This window comes from Rhyacophila brunnea, unplaced genomic scaffold (genome assembly GCF_057557595.1).
Source record: "Rhyacophila brunnea isolate RB1 unplaced genomic scaffold, BYU_Rbru_1.0 scaffold_5, whole genome shotgun sequence".
NCBI lineage: Eukaryota > Metazoa > Arthropoda > Insecta > Trichoptera > Rhyacophilidae > Rhyacophila > Rhyacophila brunnea.
This window is the reverse complement of record NW_028233170.1, coordinates 3,371,465-3,389,330: the sequence shown is the minus strand read 5'-3', so window position 1 is coordinate 3,389,330 and position 17,866 is coordinate 3,371,465. Positions and strand designations below refer to the sequence as shown.

Genomic DNA, 17,866 nt, shown 5'->3' with positions numbered 1-17,866 from the left:
ATCGAGGGTAGCTTACCATTTATGTTTGTATTGAATTATTATAATTGTTACAATAAGTTAGCTGTCTAAACATTCAAAACTGTCTATCTCGCTCTGAAATTTAACATCTCCAAGACAGGTGCTGTTTAAACATAGCACTAATTGTAACAATTACAACTAACTTATTGTAAAAATTATAATACTTCGATACAAAAATGTGAAAAACTACCCTCGATAGCGGTCGATAGCAGTCTTTTGAATAGAATAGATGCGCAGATACGGTGTATTGTATTTTGCGCGGTGTTCAGAGGGGTGGGACTGAAAAAAGTATTATACATATCTGCATGTATATAACATATAAAAGAAAACATATAAAAAAATCGGCTCTTATAAGAGTTTGACAGATGCTTACACTGTAGTACTAGAACATTATAAAATATATAGAAAATATTAAATCATATTGCAATCATATACTGAACATACATAACTTGAAAACACCTCAAATATACGAGTATTATACCGACTAGAAAAAATCACATTTAAAAAAATACGATGTTCGACGGGATTTGAACCCGTATAACCCACTGGTATCGCGCCACTGTGCATAAAAAAATTATGCTACGAGCCTCCTATCTAATTGCAACAATTTAAACTAGTAGTTCCTACATGAAATTATTATTGACTATCGGTTTCTGTGTATTAAATCAAATAATATTAATTACCTTAATTACTAACCGACGCCCGGCTCTCGCCATATATTTTAGTTATAACGTCTACTTGAACTTGCCAACAATTTCCGTCGAGCATTTTTTCAAATATGATTTTTTCTAGTTGGCATAATATATCTGAGGTGTTTTCAAGCTATGTATATTCAATATATGGAATGTTGCATTCTCAAAATCATGTTAATTATTCGTTGAATAAAAGAAATATTTTATTAAATATTACAATAAGTTTTCATAGATTGACGGAAAGGTATAATGGGCATAGAAACCGCGTTTGGACTACAAAAAAAGCCATATTTGGTAATTTTGTTTAGTAGGTTACGGACCCATATTAAAATTAGATAAGAATTTTCCATACTGTGACGAATCTGTTATTACTACAACTAAATCGTCGATACATTGAATAACTGACGTGAATACTTATTGTGTAGATAAATTATTAAATGATCTAACAATATTTTAATTAATAAATAACTAAGTAGGTACTTACTAACTACTTGAATGAAATAATAATATTGTATGAAACTTGTTTTTCACAAGAATGAAGTGCGAAAATTACAATACAGCTTGAACCTAGCCTCCATTGTCCACAGTGTTAAATGCTTTATTGAGCTGTACACAGATCATTATTTAAATTTAAAAAGAAAAATGATCTTTTGACATTAGCTGAAAAAGTTAGAAACATAAAATAGATAAGTATTGGAAAAAAATGTTGGACGTTGTCTGTTTTGAGCTCACATCTTAGTGTCTTGTTTTAAGTTATCGATTCGTCTGTGACTAATGCGATTTAATTCTAATAACTACACTATCCGAGGTATTTCAAATTACTCAAAAAAGGTATACCAATTTTTTAATTAAATCGAGCTAATATTACTTTCATGATTTGTAGATGGCATTCTTGCATCGTTGTCACCTAGAGTCACCCGAATTTATCATTATCTAGAATACCCATTTATCATTATTGAAGTTATACTATGTTCGCACCAATTTATATATGCACAGAAACGGCCGCACAATATTCTCTCTCTCAATTTTTTTTATTTTTTTTGGTACTGTTCGGTTATCAGGAATACAGCGGAAAATACATTTTAAAAATACCCGATATACTGAATTATTTGTTTGTTTGGGTTAGTTTAGGTTAGGTTAGGTTGGGTTAGGTTAGGTTTGGTTAGGTTAACCTAACAAATACTCCAGTTTATCGGCTATTTTCAAAATGTGTTTCCGCTGTATTCCTGATAACCGAACAGTACATTTTTTTGTAATTCAAATTCGATTTTATGAACTTTACAAATTATAAATTTAAGACGTTCGCAACATGACATTAAAAAAAACGGTACTGTTCGGTTATACCGGAGGCAGCGGAAAACGCATTTTGAAAATAGCCGATAAACTGGATTATTTGTTAGGTTAACCTAACCAAACCTAACCTAACCTAACCTAACCCAACCTAACCGAACCTAAACTAACCCAAACTAACAAATAATCCAGTTTATCGACTATTTTCAAAATGCGTTTTCCGCTGCCTCCGGTATAACCGAACAGTACCAAAAAAACAAAATATTAAATCAGTAAAGAATTGAGATTCTGATGGCATTTTTTTATAAAGTATGTTTTCTATGCTTACACAAAATTTCAAACTTCACACAAAACAGCCAACTACAGGTGCTAATTTTCCAACTCCGCTCTCTAAGTATATAAAAGGGAAACTAAGATAGTGTATTAATAATTCATAGTGCAGCTTATGTGTAAAAAAATCCAAGTGTATTTTTGGAATTGTTAAATTCCGCTCGATAGTTAAATTATTAAGTTTCTTCTCCTTCCTGACCAATTAGCCAAAATGGAGTTAGCCGGTTTGCAGATTAATAGTCTATATGCAGTTTTAGAAAAACATTATGTATAAAGAGTAAATAGGTACAAAATTATAAAGTAGATACATGGAAATACACCGAATGAGCTAAGTGTAAAGAACAGGCTATGCGCCAATGACAGCAGGGTATTGAAACAATTACAAAAACTTTGAGAAAATCACATGAACATATTGTAAGTATTGTGACTTCGCCAATAATCGAATCCGGAGCTCACAGATAAAAGCCCAATGCCTTACGCGCTGGGCTTCGAGGGACGCAATCTGAGATATTACCCTTTTTCGTGGTTGACCTAATTAGAATATTAATAAATGTACCATCATACAAATATTAATACTATGTCGTAATTTGGCTACAATGTCAATATATTTTTACTATATTTGAGGTGATGAATCTAGTCTAGTAGTACCTAGTAATTAACATAGTTACTGATATGTTAAGAATGTTTTCAAAAAGATATGTCTTATGTCTGTGAACTGACTTTGTATTCGAAGAATATGTTTAAAATAATCATAATTGAATTAATAATCATCAATAAGATAAACGTATCAATTAGTCAAAGTAACCTTATGATTTACACATAATGATATTATTTAATGAATAGGAAAGTCACGGCCACTGTGAACTAAAGCCTTCACCTACAAATTACTAGAGACACGATACTTTAAAAAACGTACGGAATAATTAATATCCGGGTGCAAATCCCAGGTAAATGAATTAATTATAAGTGACACTTTTAATTATTGTTAAATCATATTCTGAACTGAGCAAATGTCATTATTACTAGAATTTTTTATGTAACAAGACAATTAACTTATTAAGTATTACTAGCTGATTTCTAGAAATAGTGCTGTCCTAAAAATACCTCGACAAATGCTATCGACTGATGGTACTTGGTGGATTTTTAATTTAAATTCGAATTGATTTAAGTTTTCTACTATTGCCTTTTGGCATTTTTAGGCCCTATAGTTATTCACTTTTTAGTTGATTTACAATTATTTACGCTCTATATTTTTCTTACTTCAGCCACGTCCGCCTTTTACACCAAAAGGCACCTCCAAGAATCCCTGTCGCTCGCCAATCTTCTTGCGTAATTCCAGGTCGTACCAGTATCCCGTAGCTCCACCGTATACATTATATATATATAGCAGTGGCGAGGGGTAGAGGTAGGCTGTTAAAATTTGACATTAATAGTGGACACTAAACTTTGTCAGTCATACTTGTTTGTTTTCTAACTAAGAATACAATTTACAGATGGTGCTGGTTAGTTTTTTAAAATTCAATTAAACCCTGCCTTATCCAAAGCAATAGCTTATGTATGCTATTGGCGATCCGACAAAAATATTGCACACTTTTTCACTCATACTTATTTGTTTTCGTTGAAATAAGAATACATTATTACAGGTGGTGTTAGTTTTTTAGAATTCATTAATCCCTGCCTAAACCAAACTATAATCGTTAAAAAATATGTTTCTATCTATGATTATATATGATTTAATACTTTGGATGCTGAAGACGCACGTGGCGCGTATTGACCAGGCGGTTGATCAATGTAATTAACGTGCATTTTAAAGGTGGTAATTAAAAAATCATTATCTAATAAACTAACCAAAGAAATCTGCAATTTATAGTCTCATTTCAATTAAAACAAATATCTATTACTGCCAACGTTTATGGTACACTATTTATGTCGAATCTCAACAGCCTATCTACGTCTATAAGTAGTATTTAGCGGCTTTCTGGGAGGCCGAAATCCTGTTGTCTTGAATAAAAGGCCTCTTCTATTTTTGACTCGCCCACACTCACTGATTTTTTTATTATTTCCAGATGAACATGACCTTCACGTGCCGTTGGATAATGACGTATGGTTGATCCGGTTTCTGAGACCCTGCAAATATTATCCTGAACCCGCGTGCCAATTGGTAATGATATATTTACTTATTTCGCGTTGTCAGGCTCCAGCCTAAAAGCATACATAGATTAGGTTGCACCAGCTCCCTCGATCCAGTGCCATGGCATGCATCCCTCACCATGTCAACCCTACAGTGCATATATCGCTCTGGGGTACATCATAAGTTTTTATTATGGAATATTCAGGTATAATTACAAATTTTTTGCTTTACGTGACTCCGTGATATTCTAGATATAACCTCAAAGAGCGATACTGAGCGCTCTTAGATTACCTCATATATTATTATGTTGTATATATTATCACTGGCAAAGGGTGAAAGTAGGCTGTTAAAATCCAATATAAATAGTGCTATAAACTTTCTGAGTCAAACGTATTGACTTTCATTAAAATAAGACTTCAATGTGTAAATACTGTTTGTTAGTTTTTAAATTTAAACCCTGCCTGATCCAAGCCATAGTAGATAATAGTCGAAAAATATTCTTTTATCCATACAATATTTAAAATTATTCCATAAAGTCATACATAATTTTAGATATTTTATGGATAGAAGAATATTTTTTATCGATTATGGTTCAGTTTAGGCGTAACTAACCATTACCATATTATCTAATATTATGTATTCTTATACAAGAAAAACAAATCTGTGCGTAGTCTAATTTGATATCAGAATTTCGATATTACATGATAATAATAAAATATAACTTAGGTACTTCCCGCGATAGATGGGAAGCAGAAAGTAAACTACTTACGTGTCTTTAAAATTTATGTTTGTTTGATCCTGAGCTGGTTGACAACCACCAGTGGCGGCTGGACGACTTTATAGATGGCGGAGTTTAGCCATTAATTATTAAACATACCCACCTACTTTCTCATATTACAAATTATGTACCAAGCTATTTAATATAATGATTTTTATTATTGGGTAATTTTATATTATGTTAAAAACCCGTTGATTCCTCAATTATTTTTACTCTCTCGGGGTTATTCGAATTGCTCTCCTGTTCGCGCATACTAATGCTAATACATTCGAATGCTTTGTATAACGACATATTATTATGTATCGCGGAGACGGGATGGTACTCAATCATCCCGTTCAGCGAGAAATAGACGCCATAGTTTTCTTTTGTAAATAGGTTCTACTATTTTATTGCCACGGAAATCCGACATAATATAATTACATAATTTACAACAGCTGCTTTATTTTACAATAATAATAAATATATCAATAAAATAGTGACAAGTTGAGATGTATAAAAAAATTAGGTAATAATATTTAAAAAAAATATTAGATGTGTATTTTTGACATAATAGGGATGTGGGGATGATCCCTACAACCCCTAAGGTAGAGCCGCCCCTGGCAATCATTAGTTGTGAAAATAAATCTGATTAGAAACCTCTGCGAGAGACAGCCATAATCGACAACGGAATCTAGAGCCACAAAAATAACATTCCTTGACTAACAATTTAGATTAAGGTCATTAAAATCTTGTTACTAGAATTTAGCATTAACATGACACCATCAGTAAGCCCAGACTCAAACCTTCTGCATATAAATAAGACAGGTTTCACAGGTCGCGTCCTTTGTTACTTTGTAACAGTTCCCTTCACAAACTGACAGCTGAAGATAAATCAAGCGCGAAGGTAAAATATCAATTACCTACAGCATAAACCCACACGTTAAAGCTTATTGAAAATATCAATTTTATCGGTCTATTTATGTAAAATATATATTATTATATGTTGTGTTTATATCGAATATTGTACAAATGAGAATATTTTTACTCATTTTATTAACATATCTGGAAGGGTGGTAGATTTTCATTGCTTTTTTTATTATAAATTTTAAGAATAATTTTATTTTAGAGTATAATTGTTATGATTTCCCACAGGAAAGCTTTCTTCTTCTTCTTATTGTGCCATCCCCTAGCGGAGGTCGGCCACCATCAAGACGATCTTCGAAAGCTTTCATAGTATCTATAAAAATCTGATTAAGATCAGTGTTGATAAAAGAACGGAGATGGCGCGTTTGTAGGGTCTATTGAGATTATCGAAATATTATAATAACTAATATCGATATATTCACAATATTGAAAGTAGATTTCACATAAACAAAAGGTGTTTGAAATAATACACATGTTTGTGTTTTTTTTTAATAAATATAAAATACATTATATCCCATTGGAGGCAGCATGAATTTTTGAAGATCACTTAAAAAGGCACAGTGATTACTACAATAATCGATACAATTCATTTAATTCAAATAAATCCTTCAAATATTTATAGGTATTGAATTTTCCTATTATTAATTTATATTTTAAGTCAATTTTGTGTATCAGTGGAATCAAGAAAATATGGGTTTTTGTATTTTTTTAGCCTTTTTTATACAAAATGACAAAGGTAAAAAGTATATGATAGAAGTACCTACATACTTAATAAAATAAAGATATTACTAAAACTGGAGCCAAATATAATACTTAAGATATTTAGAAGATGATGTGCCATTATATGATTTTTACTCACCCAAACACCTCATACCTATCAAACTGATCATTATTTTGACAAAATTAAATAATAATTACAAGCTAGTAAGAACTTTTTATATACAACGTTTTTAAATTTTCTGTTGAATCATATAAACTTGACTTGACTAGCTGAAACAATCAAAAAAAATTGTACTTGATAGAAATACTGAATAATGAAATGTCATTTCATATTGATTTTCATAGTAACGCACATATATATTATTTAATAATTTAGTTTCTAGGACCCCCTAGCAACCAATAATGGTATCGAAATAACTTTTTATACAAAACCGAATTAACTGAAAATGAATTCAATTTTACTTAAAGATGGCTAAAAGTATTAAAAAATGCATTGGCATCGTGTTCTGATATATTCTAAAAGTTTTAAATGTCTAGCTAGTCGGGAAGTTAGTTAAAAATCGATTGCGAGATTTGTACCGGACAAATAAGAATACGACCTAAGAAAAACGTTGTAAAAATACATAGATTTATAAATATTATATTGAAAGTGTAAGTTTATTTTCGTATTGATTAACTAAAACACTTTTTTATTTGAAATAAGTATATTATTTTTAATACTACAACAGGCCATGGGGCCCAATGACAGTAGTGTAGTAACATATTAGTGTACTTAAGGTGACACATCAGTGAAACGGCAAATAATTTTCAACTGTAGGCGCGACGAAATTTTGGACTCGCTCGCATTCACTGAGAGAACGTCGAGCTAGAAACACGTCACTTTGCTTCGTGATGGCGACGGGCCAATTAATCCTTAAATCGTGTAAAGATGACTAAAAACGTTACACATTTACTTTAAAAAGAAAACATGTCAATGAATTTATTATTATTGTTACTAATAGAACAATAAACAGAACATAAAATGGACGTATGTTGGATTTACATGACAAATAAAATTTCGTTTGACAGGCGTCCTTTGCACCCGCGACCCGCAATCCGCGCATCGCCTAGCAACGATCTTTTTAGACCGTGCCTCAACTGATAATAACAATTATAAACACACAGACTTTTAGAAAATCAAATAAATATATTGTAACCTCATCGAGTTGAACACGGGGTCTTCGGATAAAAGTCCTGGACTACGAGGGCCGCCAATTTTACCAGACCCGAAATTCGCTACCAAGATCTTTGACTTATAAACCAACATGTTACCGCTTATTATTATAATTTAGCGTTTGGTATTAATTGTGTTATAAATCTTGGCCGCTGTGGATATCGCCAGGTGTGAGCTGCCTAACATTTTTGTTTATTTTCCAGATCAAAAGATACTATGCCTTCAAAGTAAAGCACAACGATGTATACGACAACTTGTTGCCGAGCAGAGAGCAGAACATCTTCAAGCAAAATATCCTCACTGTCATGGCGCAAAGAGACCAGTGCGGGAGAAGAATGTTGCTCATCGAATTAGGAAGTAAGGATACTTCAATTTAATTCATAATATATGCAATTACATGGGTGAATATTACAAATTTCAAGTTCAGTACATGCTATGGAATATTATACAGAAATGGGTAAAACATTGAAATAATAAGTGTGCTAAATACGAGGGTGGGTCAATAATTCCTTAGAAAAAAGCATTAAAACAGTTTTTATTTTTGTATTTTTTTTTTATTTCTCAACATAATCTTCTTGGAGCTCAATACACTTGGTAAGACGTTTCTCAATTTTTTTAAACCGTCAGAAAAATAAGTTTTCGGAAGGTCCTCAAAATAAGCATTTGTCCAATCGATGACTTCTTCATTTGAAAAAAAACGTTGTCCACTTAGCCATTTTTTTAAGTTTGGGAAAAGGAAAAAGTCACTGGGGGCTAAATCTGGCGAATACGGTGGGTGGTCGACCAATTCGAACTTCAATTCTTCAATTTTAGCCATTGATCGTAAACATGTGTGAACACGGGCATTGTCCTGATGAAAGAGGATTTTTTTCCTGTTTAAATGAGGCCGTTTTTCTTCAATTTTGTTTTTTAGCTGGTCCAATAAAGATGCATAATAATCCCCTGTTATTGTTTTTCCTTTTTCCAAATAGTCAACGAAAATAATTTCACGTGCATCCCAAAATACAGTAGCCATAACCTTACCAGCTGATTTTACGGTTTTCGCCTTCTTTGGTCATGGTTTGCCTTCGCAATCCACTGCTTTGACTGTTCTTTCGTCTCGGAAGTATAGTGGTGTATCCATGTTTCATCTACAGTCACAAAGCGATGAAAAAATTCATCCGGATTGCGTTGCATGAGCGACAACAGGGCTTTAGAGGCCACCACCCTATTGCGTTTATTGTCGACTGTGAGCAAACGCGGCACCCATCTTGCAGAAATATTTTTCATGCCCAATTTGTCATGTAAAATAGAAATGACGCTACCTTTTGAGATCCCTGTAACCTCAATTATCTCACTCAACTTTAATCTTCGGTCACTTAACACCATATCGTGGATTTTATTGATCATTTCTGGTGTAGTCACCTCTACAGGACGTCCTGAGCGTGGTTCATCCTTTGTTGATGTACGACCACGTTTAAATTCATTTAACCAGTTATAAATAGTTGCAAGTGAAGAAGCAGATATGCCGTGAACTAAATCCAACTCATTTTTTATTTCCTTTGCTGTTAACCCTTTTATATTAAATTGTTTAATAACAGCTCTTAACTCAATTTTCTCCATTTTCCATTTTTTCATTTTCCACAAGCAAATTTTTTTTTTAAATGTACGAGAAACACACAACAACCCGACCAATCTGATTGAAACTTCGCAGCATACTGAATCGGTAGTGCCGCTGCATGAAAACAAACCGCTTACAGTACTAGTCGCGCCACCTGTCGGCTTTTCTAAGGACCCACCCTCGTAATATGCTGTATTTTAACAATAATATAGTATATAACAGCATCTATCTAAATTCAATACTAGGAGTGGAATATATTGTTATCATTTGCGATTTGGTTGAACACAATCTGACAAAAATACGGAAGGAGAGGTAAAATAAGATATTTAAAAAAATTTTTTTTTGATTAAAATGTAATTTTTAGAGTATTTAATGAATTTATTGATATAACTTTTAAGCAGTATAATACTATAGGGTGTACTACGTATATTTATACAATTATTTGAGGAAAATTACTTGTTTAACATGTTTTTTTTTCAATTAAAACAACAAACAACTTACATACGCTTTTTTGTCAGCAAGCTACTGGATTGTATCATTTACTTATGCCATCATTAAGCATTAAAATACTTTCATGATTTCTATCATGATGAAGTTATTCATTAGGCATTTTCCGATTAATGAAAATATTTTATTATTAAATATAAGAAAAAGACATCTGTTTTAATATGAAAAAAAATTAATTACACAAAAAAATACTATGTTATTTAAAAAAAACTTAAAACAGAAATACATAGGTAAATGTTTTCCATAATTATTAATAAATTGAATACGTGAGTAAAACTGCAGTGGTATCATGCACACCACGTATAAATCAGAAAAAACCACATTTTAAAGACTAAATTTTGCTCTACAGTATGTATTTAAATATATCCCATGAGAAAATCAGTCGGATAAAGCCATGTAAAAATGGCTCAAAAAATCTTTTGAACTCTCTTTTTCACAAGGCAAAATATCACCAATTTCTCTAGCTGCTAGAGTCTAGCGTGATTGGAACTCAGGATTAGTTATAATTTTTGTTGTTTTTTTTATTTTATTTCTTTTGTATAAAACTATTTTTTGCTTTATTGTTTTTTTCTCTACCTTATTTTTTCTTAACTGATTACTTGTAATTTTTATTCTAAATGTCATGTTGTGTACGTCCTGAATTAATAATTTCTTATGTACTTAACGTGTCTTTTTTAAATAAATAAAATAAATAATGAAGTTTTTTACAATTTGTTTTTGGTAAATGGCATTATTATGTAGGTACATACCTACCATAGAATTTTAATTTACATTTCTGCATGAAGTCTGTTTTTAAATTTTGGAATAATTATCTACTCATTGAATCTAAATTTAAACAATGTTAAATTATTCGGTATCTGTATAATTATTGTTTGTCGTTCATTGACCAACGTTTAAGCTTACATTGTTTATCGCCATATTTATATTAATAATATTATTTACATATTGTTTCTGTGGTAATAAATACATAAACTTTTTTCAGAAAAATGGAAGCACAATAAATGCAGCTTAGACGAGGTGTTCAAAGGATGCGTCCTCTTTCTGGAGGCGGCCATGCTGGAGCCAGAAACCCAAGTAGCAGGAGCCGTCGTCGTATTCGATATGGATGGCCTTTCCTTGCAACAGGTTTGGCAGTTCACCCCACCCTTCGCCAAGAGGATAGTCGATTGGCTCCAGGTAATAAATCATCACTTACTACATACTATAATAATACAGTCGAACTTGGTTATTACGAGAAAGATGTGACCAACTGAATTTGTTTGTTATAAACATTACTCGTTTTATCGTTATATAACATTTTTCGCGCCACGTTCTATATCGTAAAAATCCCCGAAACAACCATAGCATTCATAAACTACAAAAGAAGTTGTCTATTGTAATGAAGTGCTGAGCCTCCGGTAGCCGACGCTGGTAGATACCTACTGACTGCACAACGCTTGGATTTTTTACATGCATTTTCAACCATATGCGTGTATATTTTTTCAATGTTGTCGGCGAAAACACCAATTAGGTACCTACTTCGACACGTAACTGTCATACATGTAATTCGATCCCGGCAGCATCGATCTACCCGATGGACGGATTTTATTGCTTAGGGTCGGCGATGTTGTTTTTAAACGATCGATACATTAATAGTTTTGCTCGGTATACCCAAGAAGTAGCTCGTTATACAAGTGAATAAATGTATGTAGTAAATCATAAACTGAAATGTCAATTAATGTTTCCTCATTACATCCGAGATCTCGCTACGTCTGTGATCTTAATAACCAAGTGCGACTGTAATTCCACAATATCATTACATAGTTCGATTATTTCTGGAAGTGCTCTGCACATACATAATCTATGGAATGCACGCCACTGATATCTGCACAATTTGCCACTGCGAATATTATAAATGTGATATTGGGCTTAGGGAAAAAAACTTTATTTTTTAATTATAATAAATTATATTTTTTATAAACTGATTGATTTACAGTTGACGTAAGTGCAAAACTCAATAATTACTAAATAAACATCGACATTGAAATGGAAAAGGATCCATCACCGCTCTATGCATCATTAATTATATTTTAATGACTGTTATATGACTATTAATCTTTTTAAAATATCTTTATGAGTTTTATGACTGAAAACCCATCCGCGAGGTGAAGGTCACTGCTACTAATTACATCACCTGTAAAATACTTCATGAAACGATTTGCAAATGACAATGCAATTAGTGGCTTCCACACCTGTAACTGATGAATTCAATAATAAAACCAACATATTATTAATTAGTAACATACTATCATATTTTCCACAAACACCGCGTGATAATTAAGATTTCAGTTCTACGTCGCAAAAAATTAAATGTCTCCTTTGTGAGACATAAAATATATTTTTTATCTATTAAAATATTTCACGGTGAGAGATTTTTATGAAACAGTTCTGAATTCTTCTATTATGGTATTATTGTGAGATTTGCTGTACCTACTCTTTTCTTCTTCGTCAGGGTCTCATGACTAAATGCTAAAACACACGGCGCTGTTTTTATCGAGCGAACCGTCGGAAACTCTTGCATACCACGTTACATAGACCAGCGGTGCCAAACGTTTTTACGCGCCAAAAAACTTGAAAAACAATTTAATCTTTTTTAATAATGGGTGGCGTGCCAAAAGATACATGCATATTGGGGAAAAATCATAAATTAAAAACAGCACTATATTATACATTATATTATTATACAGACTGTCCCCTCGCTCCCCCCCATAAGTGATACAGACCATACAATTTGAATAATGAAAACAATCCCAAATCAATATTTGTGCTAATATAATCAAAATATAATTTGACCAGTTAAAAGATGCTTTGATTAAAATCCATTGAAACGTCGTGTCTGTATAATAATATACGTGAAGATTGTTTATTATAAACACAACAACTGGGAAAACCACACAAGTGTGATATTAATGCATTTACAAGTAGATGTATGTGTCACTTTTGTTTTGGCCAATCATATTATAGAATGAGCTCTTTCTTATCCTCTCCGATCTTCGACCCGCGGGATATAACTAACTAAAAGATTTTAGAGCCTGATTCAAGCAAACCACAGAGAGTCTGTCTCAAATGTGAATATTGCCGATGATTGATTCGTTTGTCCGTTTAACCGTGCATAATACTCAGTATCAAATGCATCTATTCTCTGCTTACCTTTGTCTTACCTTTATCGTCTAAGGCCTTGTCCACATGACGCGTTTTGACTCGCGCGCATTCCAAGTACATGTGACCTCATTGAGCCGTCCACACGCGGCAAATCGCGGCGAGACACATGCCATGTGAACAAGGCCTACATCTCATAGGAATCTATTTGAAACCAAGAAAGCTCTGCTTTGGTGCAGCGTCGTCTGCATTGTCATCACTTACTTAGCCATAAATTGGATGACAGCGCCAAATGAAATTTAAGCTTAACAGTATTAATTTATCTGCAAAAACATTATTATAGTAAGGATTCATAGCTAAACGGTTCTATTTAAACAAAACCTTTCTTATATGTTTGATTGATCACTTTAAACGTGAAATATTTTTATTAATGTGTATTCTATTTTTATTTACTAGGTGTGAAAACATTGCACCTACAAGTAAAACAAAACAATGATTCTGTTCGTGGCTTGTATGCATGGCTCCCACAAAGGGGGGCTGACAGGGCTCTAGCCTGGTGGCCGGGACTCAGGAGGGCCCGGCGTGGTGGGTCATGCAGATAAGTGAGATAAACACACATCACAGAAAGTTGTCTGCGGCGCTAATTTACTTCAAACATTAATGTTGATTGTGATTTCAGTACATATAGTTATGCAATGCAATTTTTAATGTGTCTCGATACTCGACAATTAAATAATTCAAGTGGATGTTTTAAAAAATACTAAAAATTACTAAAAATATAGATACTAAATACTCTTAATTTTATCTAGAACACCATTTGGAAAAGTTACTGTAGAGTGCCATACTTCCTTTATTCTTAGTGATAGGTAGGGGGAGCTACCAAAGATCCTGGCCTGGGGGCCCACTTCAGGGTGTGGGGGCCATGATTGTATGCGTACGAATACGTATACCGTTGTCAGCGCTACGGGCACACCGACTGCCGGGTGATTAGTAGTACTAGCAGGGCTAAATATCCGCAATCACAGCATCAACCAACCGAATCATTGTTTTGTTTTCACTGTACCTATATTATTTTGATCAAATTTAATGTGCACTTATTGCAACAGTGTTTTTATTATTCACAAAAGCACTCATGGATGTTTTTCGAATTTCAGGATAGCGTACCCCTCAGAATAAAGGGAATCCACATAGTCAACCAGCCCTACATCTTCAACATGGTATTCGCTCTCTTCAAGCCTTTCCTCCGGGAGAAACTGAAGAGCCGCATCATCTTCCACGGAACTGATAGGAATTCTCTTCACAAGCACGTTAGCCCCAAGTGCCTGCCTCCCCAATATGGTGGAACCCTGGAAACGCCTGGAATCACTGGACCACAGTGGCTTGAGTTATTGCTCAAGTGCGACGATGAATACAAAGGTAGTTTATAGTAACATATAAGTTATGTTTTTAAAATGATTGGGCTATGTGGCAGTGGCGAAGGGTGGAGGTAGGCTGCTACGATCCGACGTAAATAGTGCACACTAAACTTTGTCAGGCAAACATATCTGTTTTCATTGAACTAAGACTACAATGTTAATGTTTAAAAATCAATTAAACCCTCCCTTATCCAAGCCATAGTAGATAATAGTCAACATATTCGTTTATCTACAAAATATCTAAAATTATGCCGTTAAACCTTTTTAGATATTTTATAGACGGAAGAATATTTTTATCGATAATGGTGTGGTTTGCAGGGCTTCGTGTATTTAAAAAAAACTAACTAACACCATCTGTAATATGTATTCTTAATTCAACGAAAATAAAAAATAAGTAGGATTGAAAACTGTACACTATTTTGTCGGATCGCTCATAGTATACATAAACTATTATGGTTTGGTTTAGGCAGCGTTTAATCGAATATAAAAACTAACCAGCACCATCTGGAAACTTTATTCTTAGTTCAATGAAAACAAATAAGGAAATAAGTATCACTAGCAAAGTTTTGTGCGCACTATTTATGACGAATTTTAACAGCCTACCTCCACCCTTCGCCACTGGTAGGTGGCATCAAAGATTCAAATACTATAAATATTAAGATCGTAATGCAGAGTTTTCGACGTTAAGCAGCCGTTCTAACAAGAATAATAAGACGTGCGGTTAAAAGTGGGAGGAGCTTGTTAGTTCACAGTTTTAACACGTGGACAACTCATCGTTAACCGGAAGACGCTTCAATCGGAGTGCAGTTAAAAATAGGAGGAGCTTGTTAGTTCACAGTTTTAACACGTAGCCAAGAAGATCCTGTTGGACAGTACTAATAATTGTATTCTGCATTATATTTTGGAAAATAATTCTATTCGTCTTGTTCACTAATATACCTAATAACATGTGGTTAATATTATTAATATGATTAACTTATAACATTTATTTTTATTTTTTCCAGCTATCAACTCGTACGGCTACAAGAAGAAATCTTTGAAGTAACTGAAATAGTTTTAATGAACATTTTAAAGAGTCTCAGTCAAGCTTGTCACTAATTAAAAAACATTTTTATTAAATTTGTATTTGTAAATTGTAAATGTATTTTATTTATAATTATTTTATTATTACTAAGATGCGTTTATCTGGGACTCATTTATTTTTAGTATCTATGTCAACTGTAGTTTTAAATTTTAAGAGGCTTGGAAAACGGAATAATGTGTAAAAATGTTATAACAGTACCTTTACAAAAATAATACATTTTTTATCCATTATACTTAGTATGTTTACATTGAGTACAATAATTTTAATGAGAGTTTGAAATGTTATTAAGAAAGTCTAACTATTTTTGTACTGTATACTTTATATTTTTAAATCGAAGCAAGTAAGTATACATAAATATGAACTGTTTTAGCCATAGATTTTTTTATATAGCTCGAATTCATACAGTATGGTAAATTAAATGAATAAAGTTTGTTTTTCATTCAATGTTTTATATTCATATTCTAATCCAAAATTATTAAAAATATAAATAAAAAACTGCGGGTCAGTTAAAAATTTAATGATTAATACCCATAATGTCATAATAATTGTGTCATATAATAAACCATAAAAATATATATTTTTCCATGGTCTAGTTTCAATACCACGTAGTGACGTTCCTTTTAGTCTAAATTGTATACAAAATTTTTAGGTGCACACCTAAAACTGACAAATGCAACAAATTATAATATACTGAGGATTGAAGCATTTATACGAAACTCGCTCTAAAACAGCGATGGTTTTAGGTACGGGAAGGTCTGAGGCACTAACAAGTTTCGAGGCTCCCTTGTGATTTCTTTAAATCAATATGTCGGTACATTCTGACCGCATCGTCCACATAGTGGAAAACGGTCGCTATAGTATTCATTCCTTATTATTTTCCACCCCTAAGTAACGTGTGGCCTGTTACTGATATAACTGATACCACGTAATGCTCACTTTGTAAAATTTACACAAAAAGGAATATATCTATTTTAACATTTACTGACATGTTTTTTGGATAAACTGACCTATAATAATTATTGTGTAATATTATACTGTTATAATAATACTTATATGCTACTATGTAAAGAAATAGATTGTATATTAAATAATAACAAATTTTCATGTAATGAAATTGAAAAGCATATTGTATGAGGTTGTCGCAAGCTCCTGTAGTATGATCAAAATGTCAGAATGAATATTTGGCACTAAAAAATAAATACTGAAAAAACGGTATACGTGGTGTTAAAACTAGGACATTGATTTGTAAATTACTATAACTGGCACTACATATATAATTTATATAATATTTTATTCTCAACCGTAATAATTGAGGAGCTGGATATATTAGGGGTATAATTAAAATAAAATTGATGAGTTTTTTCTTCTTTATCATGTCACGAAAAATTCAATCCGACGAATATAATATTCTTACATACTTCTATAAGTTAATATTGTATAAACAACCGGTTCCTCAATCTGTAATGTATGTATTATTTCAAAAAATATTGTGGATAAATTAACTAATATTTTTATTATTGTCTTGCCAAAAATTTTCAATATTCATATTGTAATTTATACTTTAACAAATACTAATTAATGTATGTATTTTTAAGGCTATTAGTCTTAAAGTTGAAGCGAATATTGTGATGCTAAATGTTAGTAATATTGGTGGTTTTCATTAAATTATATGAAAATCTTTTAGGTGTTATTTATATAAGTACTTATAAAATCGTCGATTGGCATACATTGAAGTGCAGCAATCGCTCGATTAATTTTAGGAAACTAGCCAAAATTTGTAGAATTTATAAATGGCGGTTTTTATAAGACAACATTATTAATAAAATTATAATTTTTATTACAGAATAGATTTTGTACTGAAATTATGTTTTATAACTGTACCTACTTTTAACCAAATTTTCTTTTTTTTATTTATGTACATTCCTATGGATGGGTTATTTTTTTTATTTAAAAATAGTTCCTATTTATAAATCTATTTTTAAAATAAACAATGGATACCTTCTTACAACGCTGTTTTTTTTTCATCATTCAATATTACCACCAAGGC

The 17,866-nt window shown here is 32.2% G+C and overlaps 1 protein-coding gene across 2 annotated transcripts in view; it reads left to right on the top strand.

The window, feature by feature from the left end:
* Window positions 1-17,817, top strand: part of LOC147065911 (alpha-tocopherol transfer protein-like) — a 99,438-nt gene extending 81,621 nt beyond the window's left edge. For both annotated transcript variants that reach the window (XM_085955932.1, XM_085955931.1), the window contains exons 3-7: window positions 4,397-4,491; window positions 8,279-8,432; window positions 11,165-11,358; window positions 14,475-14,736; window positions 15,740-17,817. In XM_085955932.1, coding sequence (XP_085812058.1) covers window positions 4,397-4,491; window positions 8,279-8,432; window positions 11,165-11,358; window positions 14,475-14,736; window positions 15,740-15,780 — 746 coding nt within the window. In that variant the 3' untranslated portion in view covers window positions 15,781-17,817. The remainder of the gene's footprint in view (window positions 1-4,396; window positions 4,492-8,278; window positions 8,433-11,164; window positions 11,359-14,474; window positions 14,737-15,739) is intronic.
* The last annotated feature ends 49 nt before the right edge of the window (window positions 17,818-17,866 follow it).